A 15,223-nucleotide genomic window follows, 5' to 3' on the forward strand; every position below is an offset into this window, starting at 1 on the left:
AAAAAGTCAATTAAGACCACTTATTTCTAAATTTCAAATTTAACATTAAAATTTCAAGTTGACATTATAAAAAAGAATGAATAAATACTTTTCATATTTCTAAAATATGTATTCTGTCTGATATATGCTAAAACTTATAGGTAACATTTGATATTTGAAATCATTTAAATCGAAATGAAATTTGGTGCTTGTATGTGTAATAAAGGAAAATTGAGGAAGAAATATTTTAATTAAGTTAGTGTTTTAGTAAAAGTTCATGCTACCTGGAACTTAGTTTAGTTCCTTTCATATATAGAATATGGTTTTCATTTTGTTTGACTCTTATTTTAATAAGTTAAATAGAATAATTACTGTGTTAAATAATTTCATATGCAACATGTTATTTAACGTAAGAAATTCTGTGAGCAACTATGATTTATACCACTAGAGGGCACTCTTAGAGAAGCTTTTCCTTGTTTAATGTCATTTCTGTACACCTTTCATGACAAATTGAACTTTCTCTAAAAGAATTCCAGAGAAATGATAATACTTACTAATTTCTTTCAGAATATATACCTACAGACTAATCTTTTCATAGATGTTGGTGGGGGTATTTTGTAAATTTGCTCTTTTCTCAAACCCTTATGTCTTATATAGACTAAATGTTTCTGCTGTCTGTTAACTAACTGTTAAAGGCTAGACTCTAAGCAGAAATGTAAATAAAATCTTTTTCACTGGCCTGACTTTACAACATTATCTTATGTAATTGTATACTCCCTTCCTTTCCACAACTCATCACCCCCCCCCCACTTCCCACCTCTCCCCCCAAAAAAGAAAGCTCAACAAGAATTATGGTGCGGGAGGGAATAGATGCTATGTGAAGAGGTATGTCACAAAAACTGTGTATATAGAAAGAATATTTTCTCTGGTAAACAGAAGGAACTTTTTTTTTTTTTTTTTTCCACAACTCATCACCCCCCCCCCACTTCCCACCTCTCCCCCCAAAAAAGAAAGCTCAACAAGAATTATGGTGGGGGAGGGAATAGATGCTATGTGAAGAGGTATGTCACAAAAACTGTGTATATAGAAAGAATATTTTCTCTGGTAAACAGAAGGAACTTTTTTTTTTTTTTTTTTTAACTGAGCCATCCTGCTACCTGTTGGCAGCTCAGCTCGGGCTGGACTCGAACCGCTGTTGCTCAGAGCTCAAACTCTTGAGCGAGCTCTTAACCAACTGAGCCACTCGGCCGGCCCTCAGAAGGAACTTTTTTAATGAGATTTTGACCTCCTAAGTACATAGCCCCAGATATTCAACTCAAGGCTATTTCTTTCCCATAATGTTCTAACACTTCATGTAGTAAGGTCCAGAGGAATATGACTTTAGGAGTGTTTAGCGTCTATCTAACTGTCCCTTGTTTTACATTTGCCTGAGTGTGATGGGCCCTAGAGAGCAGACGCAGTGACTGGGAATCTAACATTTTATTTCTCTCAGGATGTAGGGACTGAGGAATTTATTTGAGGTAACCAGAGTACTCAGTGATTAATGTAAAGACTTGCTTGTATTTTCAGTTCAGTCCAGTATATATTTCATAACATTTTCATAACATTTTCATAACATTTGTCTGGGTTTAGTTTATTTGCTTATCAAACTTGTGTGCATAAAAAACACCTGAGGTCTAGCGGTTCGATGCCCAGCCCGAGCTGAGTTGCTGCTGAGCTGCCAACAGGTGACAGGATGGCTCAGCTAAAAAAACAATAATAAAAAAAAAAATCACCTGAGGTCCTTGTTAATAACACAAATGCCCAGGCCTCGGCCCCAGAAAACTTAATCAAATAGGTCTGGCATGTGGCTGAGGCATCAGCACTGTTTTAACAATCTTTACCAACACCCTAGGCATGTTTTTTCTGCAAACCAAAGTTTGAGGTTTAATGGGAAGAGCAAGCTGGACCTGTTTTCTTTGTCAGGAACCTGCTCCCCTGCTATCTCCATAAACTTGAGCACGTTTCTTACTATCTCTTAACCACATCTAAAAAAGGAGATAATACATTTATTTTACACCGTAATCAGGGTTACATTAATTAACACATAAGATAGTGGTTATAACAAAGTTTGGCCCACAGAAGGCATTCCATGATGCTTCCTCATTCCACTGGAATTTCTGCCATCTGGCTCTTGCCCACCTTGCCACTCTGATCTTTTACATCCTTAACTCTCCGCCACACATGTTAGATTTCTTGTATAAGTAAGTGGGTCAGTGAGGCTTCCGTGCCTTTACATTTGTAATCACCTACCCTGGGAATGCCTCCTCCTGCTGCTGCTTTACTAATTCCTTACTTGTGTTTTAACACCATTCACTTGTCAGAGCTTCTGTGACCATTCTGACCTTCCTGCATTCCCGGCCCCCACCACATACATGCTCTCGCTTGCTTTCCTCTGCCCAGTCCTCTCCCACCGACAGGCATCGTGCTATAATGAAGAGAGCACGAATTCTGTGAGCAGGCATGGATATGAATCCTGGCAGCCTGTAACTAAATGTGTGAATTTGGACAAGTTGCCTTGATTCCTCTCAGACTTTTTATATATATATATATATACACACACACACACACACACACACACACACACACACACACACAAAATGGGGACAATATTACTGTGCAGTGTTGTGAGAAATAAGGGAATAATGTGTGTGAAGCACCTAGCACATAAGCTTTCAATAAATAGTAGCTGTTTCTTTTATGATGATTTTATGTGTCTTTTCCCTTATTCACCTTTCTGTGTTCAGTGCATAATAAAAACTGACATTTAATAGGTTCTCAGTAATTATTTGGTGGAGGAATGAATGTTTCTGTGAATAAATGATAACTACATGAAAGGCATTTGGAAAACTATCAAACACTATTTAAAGGTTCTACTTACATATGAATGCAGAATTTTCTGATATGAGGCCTACATACTGTGCATTTCAAATTTTATTACAATAAAATTATATATTGCTAAATTCAACTGTTTCAGAAAAAGGTAATTAAATTTAAATTTTAAAGCTCTTATGAATTAGAGTAATACTGTATTATTAATGTGCTGATATATTTTAAAGTTGAAGTTCAAAATTAACATTTATAATAAAGCAGTTATGATTTGAGATACAGTTTTCAAATAATTGATTTATCACAATCAAAATTCATTAATTTATTTGATATATAATATAATGGTTTAATAAAATAGCCCACTGATTTAACAGTATTTTCAAAATATTTCTTTTCCTTATAATAGCAACAGTTCATTGAGTTGGATGAGAGCAGACAGAGATTATTGCAGAAATGCAAGGAACTCATGAAGAGAGCTAGGCAAGTGTGTAACCTGACTGCAGAGCAGACCATTCCTCAAGATTACATGACAGTAAGTATAAGAAGCATATAATGCTACTAGTTAACATATTTAACATTTTTAAGCTTAAAATGTGTTAGGCATTATAATGGGCCATGGAAAACATGATGTGTATAAAAAATACAGCACATCATTTTCCCCATTTTTTAATTGAGTATGTATGTAGTTTTGCTTAACACATTTTTCTCTACTCATACTTGGGCAGCAGTCAGTCTTATTGCTTAGTACTAAATTTATTAAAATATGGGTATCACCTTGCAAAATTATTAGCACCATAACATTCACTTTTCCAGTAAAAGATTTTTTTCCCCCCAAGCTACCTGTAAGGGATAGCAGTAATTGGTATATAAGAAATAGTAAATAGAGGTGATATTTAGAAATACAAAGGCAAAATGAAAATGTTTTCCTGGACGTTAGGGTTTTTATTTCGGGGTTTAATGGGAGCTGAATGTTCAGGGCTGAAACTTGTTGACAAGGAAAGAGAAAAGAGCCTTTTCTTCTCTCCATTATTTTATATGCGGATACCTCATTCAGTTAGTTAGTAAAATGAGGAAATGCACCTTTTAGTCCAAGTTCCATCATTAATTATATAGCCCTGTAACCCCTAAGTTTTATCTGACAGGTAGGTCTATTACCATGCCTACATACCTATTCTCAGAATAATGTCACAATGAGAAAACAAATTTTAAAATATCTAGTATTTGTATGGCTTTTTTGATTCTTAATTTCAAATGTTATCTATTTCAATAGATAATGAAATGTCTACTAAGGATATAAGTAGAACTGGAAAAACATTAATTTGGATTATTATTTTCAAATCCTCAAAGATTTTACTCTATGGTATCAGACACAGAGACCACAGAGAATGGATCTGTTTGGGTACATAGGAGGAATTTAGTAGATATTTTTAAGACGAATTGAGGAGCTGTTGTTTATAAAAATGTACTAGAACTTCTCCAAAATACACTGTTATCATACAGTATGTAAATATTAATACAATATCTGTACTAATTTTTTCTTTCAGAAAGTAGCATGATTCTATACTTACACTGTTTTTGAAAGGAACAAAATTAGAAGATAATTTATATACTTACTAATAATTGCACTTGTGTGTGTGCATCGGGCATTGAACAAGACAGACATACTTCCTTGTCTACTGAAATTCATATTCTAGTCTGGACCATGGGGCAGACAAAAAAAACAAACAAAAGCAAATAGGTAATGTTGGGTAGCAAGCAGGAGATGCTAAGAAGAAAAATAAGACAAGGTGAGAGGGTAGTGTCAAGGAAGGCTCCTTTGAGAAGATACTGTTGCTCTGGGGCCATGAATGAAGAGAAGAAATCAGTCAAGTAAAGATTTGAGGGGAAAGTATCCCAGCCAGAGAAAACAGCTCATACAAAGCCCCTGGGGCAGAAGTATCTTTGGCATGACTCAGAGAAGAAGGAATCTCAATAGAGCTGTAAGATTAGAATCCAAGCAAAAAGGAAGACAGAAGTCAAATCATGTAGGGCCTTATAGACCATAGAAGGAGTTGGGGTTTTTGAGATAGAATCTACTGGAGGATTTTAAGCTAAAGAATGATGTAACTGACTTCCGTTTATAAAAGACCACTCCTATTTGCTATATGGAGAATGAAGTAGAGAAACCAGACTGGAAGCAAGGAGGCCATTTAGAAGACAAAAGATTATAATGGTATGGATTAGAGAGGAAGCACTGGAGAGTTTTTAGATTTGAGTATCATTTTAAGAACAGAGCCAGCAGGACATGCTAATGGATTTGAGGTGAAAGTTAAGCGGGAATCCTTAAATTTTGCCATGTACTGAAATGGAGATGATTAAAGAGGAGAAATGGTAGGGAATATTTGTGTTTCACCATCTTAAATTTAAGATGCCTATTAGAGTCAAGTGAAGATATTAAGTCTTGGGCACATGAAGTCAAAGCTCAGTGGACGAGTCAGATTCAGCAAAATATATTTAACAAATAATCTGAAGGCCTGTTGAAGTTGAACTTTCTTAAAAGGTTCAAAAATACTTTAAATATTAATGTAATGCCAGGATCTCTTTCAGGATTTCAAGATTCATTTTGTACCTTGTAGTATATGCACTTGGCAGGTTGTGCTGGCAAAACAATGTGCTGCTTGCTTCCCCTTGTAGGAAGGTATCTGTCCTAATTTGTTTCTACAGCATGGACTCAGAAGATAGTGCTATGGTGAAATTCTACAGTCACAGCAATTGGAGTCTTAGGATGCTTTTGCAGTTCTTCATAAGTACAGTATAAAGTTCTAACTTCTTGCTTTCTTTCAATGCCCCACATATTCTGGACCCATTCTACCAATTCAGCAAGTACCCACCATTCCAAATGGACACAACTCCTCACCCCCCATGGTATGCAGTGCTTGTTCTTTTTTCCAAGCTCCTAGCTCCCCTCTGCCTTGCTTTTCCTTAGCCATTTGCTTTAAGGCCCAGAGATGAATTCTAGGCCTCTGAATTCTCTTAACTCTCTTATAGCTCCTGTAGCATGAACTCATACGTCCTTCTTTAAATTCCATAGCCTATATGAGATTTACTGCTTATTTTAATACTCAACATCAATACATTGCCTTAAGGTATTATCCAGTGTTATTAAGTACATATATTTGTTTTCCTTTTAATTATAAACTTTTTGAAAGCAAAACCCCTGTTTATAATTTCTTTGATTCCTTGTGTGTTAGCATGCTGTTGAACACATAGTAGTAGATACTTAGCAGAATATTTTTTTTAACTATTTGAACTATTTTCACTGTACTATTTGTAATGATGGACATTTTTTTCTTCTTCTTTAGGCTTTCCAAGATCTTCCAAACACATTGGATGAAATTGATGCTTTATTAACTGAAGAAAGATCAAGAGCTTCTTGCTTCACAGGACTGAATCCTACAGTATGCTTCTTGCCCTATTGCCTACTGCATCCACCACCACCCTCCCCATACACACGCGCGCGCGCACACACGCACACACAGTTCCCTCCAGTACTTGCCTCCCACTCTGTACTAGAGCTCTTGGTAATAATAAGCTAGACAGCAGGAACAATGTGCTTTAAATGCCAGATTCTGAATCTATTAGAATTTTAAATAGATTCTTCCTAAGGAACACAGTGTTCTGTGCCTTTTCTTTATAAAAAGGATAGTTGGGCTAACCTGAAATATTGCAATGTCTATTTTTTCAAGGATACAAAAAAAATGGCATTTCAATATGTTATAAAAACATACAAATAATGCAACACATTGGCATTTTCATTTAATGTTTTAATTGATGCACATTTTCTGTAATTTTGTCCTCTAGTAGAGTTATCTTTAAAAAAATCATTTTTTTCCTGCTAGGTTGTTGATGATTACACAAAAAGAGAAGAAGAAATAGTGCAATTAACTGGTGAACTAAAGATAAAGAAAGTTGAACTGGATAAATATAGGGAAAACATTTCACAGGTAATGGTTTAATCTTTATCTTTTCTTCTTGTCGTGTTCTTTCCATCAATCATATGGGAATGTAGAATAATGTAAAATGAAACGATATGCTTCTGAGAAAAAAAATGCAATGTATATTCTTATGACTAGGTTGATACTGATATTTAAATTAGTTTTATGTAAACTTTTGTATCAGAATCTAATAACATTTCTTTTCAATTGTATTTTTATATTGCCTTTATTTGTAGGTAAAAGAGAGATGGCTTAATCCTTTAAAAGAGATGGTAGAAAAAATTAATGAAAAATTCAGCAGATTTTTTAGTTCTATGCAGTGTGCTGGTGAAGTTGTTCTCCATATAGAAAATGAGGTAAAATTTGTTTGAAATATTTCATGGCAAGTAATCTTAATTATATGTAAATTATTTACTCCAGTTATATCTGAAAATTTTTTCAAAGGAAAAAGACTAGTTATCGGATTCCATCAGGATCTTTTTTGTGTGTGTGACATTTGAGATTGGTGACTAATACCTTACCAACTCTTTTTATATCCATTGTAAGTAATGGTTATTTAGCTGTGATGAATAAATGCATTGCATTGCTTTCCGCTATCCAAGTTAGAAGAGTCATAAATTGGCAAACATAACTGAAATATATCAGTGGTTTCCTTTATGATCAAGAATTGAACAGCTCATAAGAATGAAAATATTTGAAAACTTGCTGCTGCTTTCTTGAGCTTTAAGTTTATGAATTAAAATTGTGGGTAAAATAAAATTACCATTAAGAAATGTATAAAGAGATGAACTGGGATTTGCTTCACAAATAATCGGGAAAGAGGAGTTGGTGGAGTTACAGGTGAAACAAGCATAGTCATGTATCGATCACAGTGGAGACCACCTGATGATACACTGAGCTTATTTTAGGGTTCTAATTTTGTATATGTTGAAAATTTTCCCTAATAAGTTCTTTTTTTAAGGGAGGAGAGGAAGGAAGGAAATTCCTTGCCTTCACAGCTCAACATTTTGCATTTTAGTTTGTATGCAATTTTGCATGTATGTTCCATACATAAATGTAAAGCAAAGTAGCACTTTTTTCTCCACTTAGGAACTTTGTCCCGTGACTCCATCTGCTTCGTAGGAGACATAAGGATAGCAAACATTGTTTCACTTTTAAGTTCTAGTAAGGTAGTAGACCCTGCCACAGTAATTGTTATCTACCCAGTCTTTGGGCTTGTTAGAACTTCAGGGACATATTGTAATAACAATAATAATATATAATATACTTTCTTTGTGCCAGGCACTATGTCAGGCACATTTAAATTTGTTATCTTGTTTAATCTTCGTAAACATTCTATAAAGCAGGTACTTTTATCAACCTTATTTTACAAATAAAGAAACAAACTTACAGAAACTTTACTAAAGGTCACAAAGCTATCAATTGGCAAAGCAAAAAATCAAACCCCAGATCTGATCCCAGAGCCTAAGCTCTTAAATACTGTCCCTTCAATGGAAGTGGCATCATTTTTATGGGATGAAAACTTGATTATTGAGAGCTTTGTCAAATTGAGAGTAACTGCAGTATCTTTATCAAATAGCTTGACCAGATGAGGCATAAATATGATCAAGAAAACATAGGGAAGCCTATGGAGCTTGAGCTGCCATAGAAACCCCATTCTTTAATCTAGGTCCTCTTGCATAGTGGTGCTATAACTCTAGCATGTGCTGTTTCTTCTGGATAGTTTTTCTGTGTTTTTAAATGATAACTCGGTGCAATAACACTGATTCTTAGCCTTTTCAGTTCGATTGTTATACGTAGCCATGGGCCCTGGAAAATGGACATTCTTATCTCTTCTCAGCCTTTCCCTTATTGTGCTTCTATTCTAGACTCCTCAATCACAGTTCTAGAACTGACTTCTTTAGCCAGAGCTTTCAGTAAGATGCAGGAAGCTAGAATTGGGCAGGAAGAGCAAAGAATACGTGGCTGAGCCAAAACTCTAGCAATCAAAGCTGCTATAGTTGAGAAATAGCATAGTTAATGAAGTTATTATGGAAGAAACAGAATTATAAATTTAAAAAGTAAACCATGGGAATCAAAACTGTTAAAATTTAATGTTGTCATTTGTTTTGTTTTTGTTTTTGGAGGGCAAACAGATTAAAGGCAGTATTTCTAAAATTTGATAGCCTATCAGGATTCTTACATTTATGGTTAAGATATTTGTATTTTTATAGAAGCTCTTACTGTTGCTATTAGACCACTGCTGTCCATATGGTAGCCATTAACTGCATATGATTATTGAGCACTTGAAACATGTAAAATGTGCTGTAAGTATACAATACACACCAAAGGATGTAAAAGTATATTAAAAATATCTTACTGATTACATGTTAAATCTATTTTGGGTATATTTGATTAGATAAAATGTACTAAAATTAATTTCACATTTCTTTTTACTTCAATGGCTATTACCAAATTTTAAATTGCCTATGTGGCTTATATTATATTTCTCTTGGTTGGTGCTGTCTAGCTCTTAAAGCTCTATTCATTAAATAGTTAGCCTTTAATTATTAAGTTATGCATCTCATTTTTGGGGTAAATCCAAACCTGATGGATCTAGAAATGACATTGATAAAAGCAGTAAATAAGCCTTAGAGCAACCTCAGTTTGAGCAAAATTTACAGAGCACTGAATGTACTCATTACAACAAATACTTAGTGAGAACTTATTATATGACAGGCTTTTGCCTGTATCATGTGTATATATTTGATTTAATACAAATATTTTTTCTTGACCAGCTGAAGAAGCAGGGAAGACTCTTGGCCCCCTGCAGTGGTGACATACAGTTGCCTCTCTAGTAGAAAATGGCATGATACGCCACTGCGTTCTAATTATTTGCACCTGTAGCTTTTAACACCAGCAATTCAGTAGCTAGAAAAGGTAGTGCCTCTCCATGACACGGATCTTCACTCAGTAATTTCTAAAAATCCTTGGGAAATCTACTAAAGTTGAAATGAATGTTATGAGATGAGGAAAAAGGTTACTCTTAATCTGAATATTTTTCTTATCGTCATAGATCCTTGGAGACCCCCTAAAGCTTGAAGATAGCAACTGTTTATTTAATATTTTATTGGTTTACTTTAAACTATCACTACATTTTAAGTTCTTTATTCTTATAATTGATTTATTCAGCCTGTTTTCAAATAACAGTATAAAATTACCAGAGAAAACACATCTTTCATCAGCTTTTTAAATGTCTTACAGGAAGACTATGATAAATATGGAATTCAAATTAGAGTCAAATTTCGCAGTAGTACTCAGCTGCATGAATTAACTCCTCATCATCAAAGTGGAGGCGAAAGAAGTGTTTCTACCATGTTATACTTGATGGCCCTTCAGGAGCTTAATAGATGTCCATTCAGAGTAGTGGATGAAATCAATCAGGTATAGTGATTATTCTTTTACTTGAGTTTTATCTTATATCTTATAATAGATTAAATATAATTGTTACTATTGTCATTGCTTAGGGAATGGACCCGATCAATGAACGGAGAGTGTTTGAAATGGTTGTAAATACTGCTTGTAAAGAAAACACTTCTCAGTACTTCTTTATTACACCAAAGGTAGGTAATAAGTAACCTAAAAATGCTCATGTACTCAGAAGTCCCCTGTGGCTTAATCATGTAGCAGATTTGGGCCCAATATGTAAATTTGAGCAGGAACACTCCCAGAAAGGGAACTAAAAAGATTACAGCAATATTTATATTACTAAAGGGGACAAGTTCCAGTGACATACTTAATCAGAAACCTCACTATCAGAGAAAGAAACGTAAGGAGGCATAGCATTATGTTCTAGAACAGAGATTTCTTCCCTGCTTTTGGCCCTTACTCCTCCTCTAGAGAAGATCCCTTTTTAGCATTAAAAGATGGCAGGGAAACACAAGCCCCAGCACTCTGCCCTCATTTCCCCAGAAAGGCCTGTGTTGGCGTCCTCTGCCCCTCTTCAGTCGGCACTGCCCTGGCCCAGAGGAAATCATGGGTGTCCCAACATCCACGCACAGATTAACTATGATAAAAACAGAAGTATATTGATAGAGAATGTTCCATAAGCTAGAACCATTGCAACGGGAAATTTTCTTTAGTTACGTCTTATGGTGTGGGTAAATTATAAAATGGATGTACAAAGATGTATTTATTGATGTCATCAATATTTTTTTCTCTTAACTAAGTATTCGTGGAAATTTTCATTGGAGAGCCCAACCTAAATTCAGATTTTTATTGAATAGTATACTCTTCTTGTTCCAGCAGATACTCTATAGAACAAGCAGATCTGTTAATACCCTCTTGTTTACCAAATACACTGGTCTATAAATAAACCAGACCTCCCTGTTACACACTTTTCAGGCTGCCAGTCTGTCATAGTGCCTGACCGTAAAAGTTGCTTGAGAATTGTTTGTGGAAAAATGAGTGAAAGTACCTATCCGGAAAATTCTGGAGGACACACTTCTGCAAGGTCTTACCTAAGAAGTTGTCTGATCCAGTTTGGCCTGTGAATGTAGAGGGTTCCCTAAGCATGTTGATTATTCCTTGGCCAGGCTTCAGATGTGCTAATTCAGGTAAGGATCACAGTCTGGCAGGTTATCAATTGAGTTATTTGAGAGCTTCATAAGAGTTTCACTAATATTACAAGTAATATATTTATACATGTAAGATTGGCAAATTGGGCTTTTTAATGTATACAGCATTATATGATAAGTTTGTTTTAACATTTACAGCTCCTACAAAACCTCCCTTATTCTGAAAAGATGACAGTATTATTTGTCTACAATGGTCCTCATATGCTGGAACCAAACAAATGGAATTTAAAGGCTTTCCAAAGACGGCGGCGCCGTATTACGTTCACTCAACCTTCTCAGTAAAAATAAGAGGAGAGAACTTTGGAATTTTTCTGTTAACTTCTATTTATCAGTATGACTCAACTGAATAAAAGCTAGGAGATCCATTAAGACTGAAATATCAGTTCTTTTGGAAACTTGCTGTTAAATACAAATGGGTTGATGGAGACTGTGATGACTTCTTTCTGTGGAATAGTCTGGTAGTAAAAATTACATCTTTGTCAGTCAGTCTTTGTTGACTTGAGTCCGTCTCACTCTAACTGCAAGTCATTGGTCCCCATTTTAAAAAGTATTTACTATTTGAAATCAGAGGTATAGTGGGAGGGGTTATCGTCATAGGAAGTTTAGTTGACATGGTAACCCTGAGCTTTAACTGCAGAGTAACTTTAATTATTTCTAGAGTCTAAAGATGACTCTAGAGCTTAAGTCATAGTTTTCTCCCAGTGTTATATTTAATTTTTAAAAATTGACATGGAAATGTCTAATGTACAGTATTAATTTATGACAAATCTATTCATTTCTTCCTATTTTAAAGATGACCTTATCTCCACTAGGAAATGGAATTTTATGGGCCTTTAAACAAGTTTTATGAAACTTGGTACTATAATTGTATTGGTATCTCAAAAGAAGAAAAGTACTGGTTTCAAAAATGGTAGTGGGACTTCTTTGAAATGCCACAAGGTGGCCACTAGATGATGCAAGATGCAACCAAAAGACTGACAGAAAATAAAATGAAGTGACAAGCGTTTTTAACGAATAACCCTGTAAAGTGTGTGGGTTTTTGTTTTTGTTTTTTTTTAATTTAAAGTCAATTGTATTTTACATCTTAAATTTCTAAAAGCATTTTTATAATTATTTTTAGTAAGATTTTTCTTAAGATTTCATATACTGGTTTCTACGATTTATATTTGAAATTTCTTGATATTATATAAAGAGTGAGAGAAAGCATTGATTTGTTTAAAACCATAATGTATCTAGAACTTAAGCTTATAGGTCCTTTCTTACAGTGTTGATCCTACCCCATTATCTTAGAAAATCTGTTTAAACTGTGTTTCTTTCAGCATGAAAGAATGAGATGAGAAAATCATTTGTTTATCTCTGAGTTATACCAATTAACAGTACCAAACAAATTCTATTCTTTTAAAAAATAAATCTTGTAAAAAAATGGACTAGTCCAAGGATATATCTTTGAACAGTGGATTGGATTTGCGCCAGTAATGACAAAATTATTTTTTTGACTTGGGAGCCTGAATAAATTGAAGAATTGCATTCAGTTTGGGTTTTGTATATTCTTAAATAGCCACTGAAATTTATATTCTTATTATGTCAAAAAATAATTAAACGTAAGTAGTGTCCTCTCACATGGACATTTCTCTTCAAAAAGGTAGTTTTTCTTCATAAAAATTTTAAAAGAACCTTCTCTAAAGTAAGTCTAATGCATGTATTATGAAAAAATTTTTAAATAACATTTTTACTGGTATGAACAAGTAAACATTGAAACACTTGGTAACATGATAGTAAATGGATGTTGTTTCCGAATGTTTTGTTGTTTAATACTTTGTTTTCCACCAAAATATCTTCACTAATATGTGCTTGGTGTAGTTTATTGTGTAAATTAGTGCCAGTCATCTTATTTCTGCAAAATGAATATCAATGTGAAAAGGAAGCTTGACAATTGGGTGTGTTTGAAAATCAATAGCCAGTTACATTTCAGTTTATGAGGTGTGATCAAAGCATACGGTGAATGTTTAAATTTAAAATAAAAATTATTACAGTAAAAGACACATTGCCATTAGTCCTTCTCAAAATACTCCCCTCACTTTGAAGACACTTATCCCATCGTTCTTGCCACTTTCTGAAGCAGTTCTGGAAGTCCTCTTTTGTGAGGGTCTTTTTTTTTTTTTTTAAGATTTTTATTGGGGAATTGGGAGGATGGGAACAGTGCTGGGGAATTGGGGGAAGGGGAACAGACAAGTTGCTGTCCTTTTGTTCTTTAGTCTAGTTGTGGAGGACGTTGCTTCACTGGCCCAAGTTGGCACCATCATTGCGCTCTTCCTGGGCGAGGCAGATCAGTCACCGGCTTCTGGAAGGCCGCTCACTGCGGCTGCTGGCCGCTCATGCTGGCTGCTGGCTACACACGGTAGCCCATGGCAACCCACTGCCACAGGGACTGCAGCCTACACCGTCGCCGGCGACTCACGGCAGCCCAGCTCCAGGTTGAGCTGTTGTTCAGCATCTTAGCTGTAGAGGGCAGTGTCACTGGCCCTCATATGTGGGATCCGAACCGGGGCCCTCTGGCATCCCAAGCCAGTTCTTAACCATCGCGCCACTCGGCTGGCCCTGTGAGGGTCTTTAGTTGCGCTGTTGTGGCTGCCTCGATGTCCTGAATCATTTTGACTTTGGGGAAGAGCCAGAGGTTGCCCAGTGCCAGATCCAGTGAAGAAGGTGGATGAGGACACACTGTAATGTTTTTACTTGACAGAAATTGCTGTACCAGAAGCAATATGTGACATGGAGCATTGTCATGATGGAGGATGATTTATAGCACACTTAACACATCTTCTCTGTACCGTAGCTCACACCTGATTGACTGCACCAAACAAGTTAAAACTTGTCACACACTGTTACTAAGGTTCTACTTGCCACTTCCCATATTGAAGATCCCTGCCTTTTTATTGGATGGCACTCAGCAGCAGCATTCACTGTATTTTGTGATCACAACAGAAAGGCTGTGTGTCACATGTCGCTTCTGGTATACGGCAGTTTCTGTCAAATAAAAACATTACGGTGTGTTCTTATTTACCTTATTCACCAGATTTAGCACCGTGTGACTTCTCCCCAAATTCAAAATGACCATGAAAGGGGAAAAAAAAATGACCATGAAAGGTAAATGTTTTGAATCGATTCAGGACATCAAGGCAGCCACGACAGCGCAACTAAAGACACTCAACGAAAGAGGACTTTCAGTACTGCTTCTCAAAGTGGCAAGAACGATGGGATAAGTGTGTTTGAAGTGAAGGGCGGGGGGGGGGTTTTCTGAGGGGATTAATGGCAATGTGTCTTTTACTGTAATAAGTTTTGGTTTTTTTTTACTTAAACATTTACCGTATTGTTTGATCACACCTCGTACATATGCCAACAATTACTCCATACCTTGTTTGTAAGCATTTATATTTCTCTACTGGACAAAGTTAATATTTGGTTTTGATTTGAATTTTGAGCTGTGAAGGATAAATTATGTATCATTTTAACATATTAATAAAAGAATAATAAGTCTAGCACATTATAGACTCAGCCATTTAAAACTTCATGTATTTTCTGCAAAAGTTGGTTTTTAATGACATTCACATTATAAAAACTTAAAAATTATTTGATGAATAAAATATCGAAAACCTTAAGGTGACAAGTATTTTTTTTTTTTAAAGATTTTTATTGGGGAATTGTGAGGATGGGAACAGTGCTGGGGAATTGGGGGAAGGGGAACAGACAAGTTGCTGTCCTTTTGTTCTTTAGTCTAGTTGTGGAGGA

The 15,223-nt window shown here is 35.4% G+C and overlaps 1 protein-coding gene across 1 annotated transcript in view; it reads left to right on the forward strand.

Annotated features, from left to right (window-relative positions):
* Positions 1-12,520, forward strand: part of SMC5 (structural maintenance of chromosomes 5) — a gene marked incomplete at its 5' end in the record, with an annotated part of 35,251 nt that extends 22,731 nt beyond the window's left edge. Inside the window, 8 exons of the mRNA XM_019626366.1 lie at positions 3,254-3,379; positions 5,707-5,751; positions 6,189-6,284; positions 6,726-6,830; positions 7,058-7,177; positions 10,065-10,244; positions 10,328-10,423; positions 11,576-12,520. Coding sequence (XP_019481911.1) covers positions 3,254-3,379; positions 5,707-5,751; positions 6,189-6,284; positions 6,726-6,830; positions 7,058-7,177; positions 10,065-10,244; positions 10,328-10,423; positions 11,576-11,719 — 912 coding nt within the window. The remainder of the gene's footprint in view (positions 1-3,253; positions 3,380-5,706; positions 5,752-6,188; positions 6,285-6,725; positions 6,831-7,057; positions 7,178-10,064; positions 10,245-10,327; positions 10,424-11,575) is intronic.
* Positions 12,521-15,223: the final 2,703 nt, after the last annotated feature.

Source organism: Hipposideros armiger, unplaced genomic scaffold (assembly GCF_001890085.2).
Source record: "Hipposideros armiger isolate ML-2016 unplaced genomic scaffold, ASM189008v1 scaffold_668, whole genome shotgun sequence".
Classification (NCBI taxonomy): Eukaryota; Metazoa; Chordata; class Mammalia; order Chiroptera; family Hipposideridae; genus Hipposideros; species Hipposideros armiger.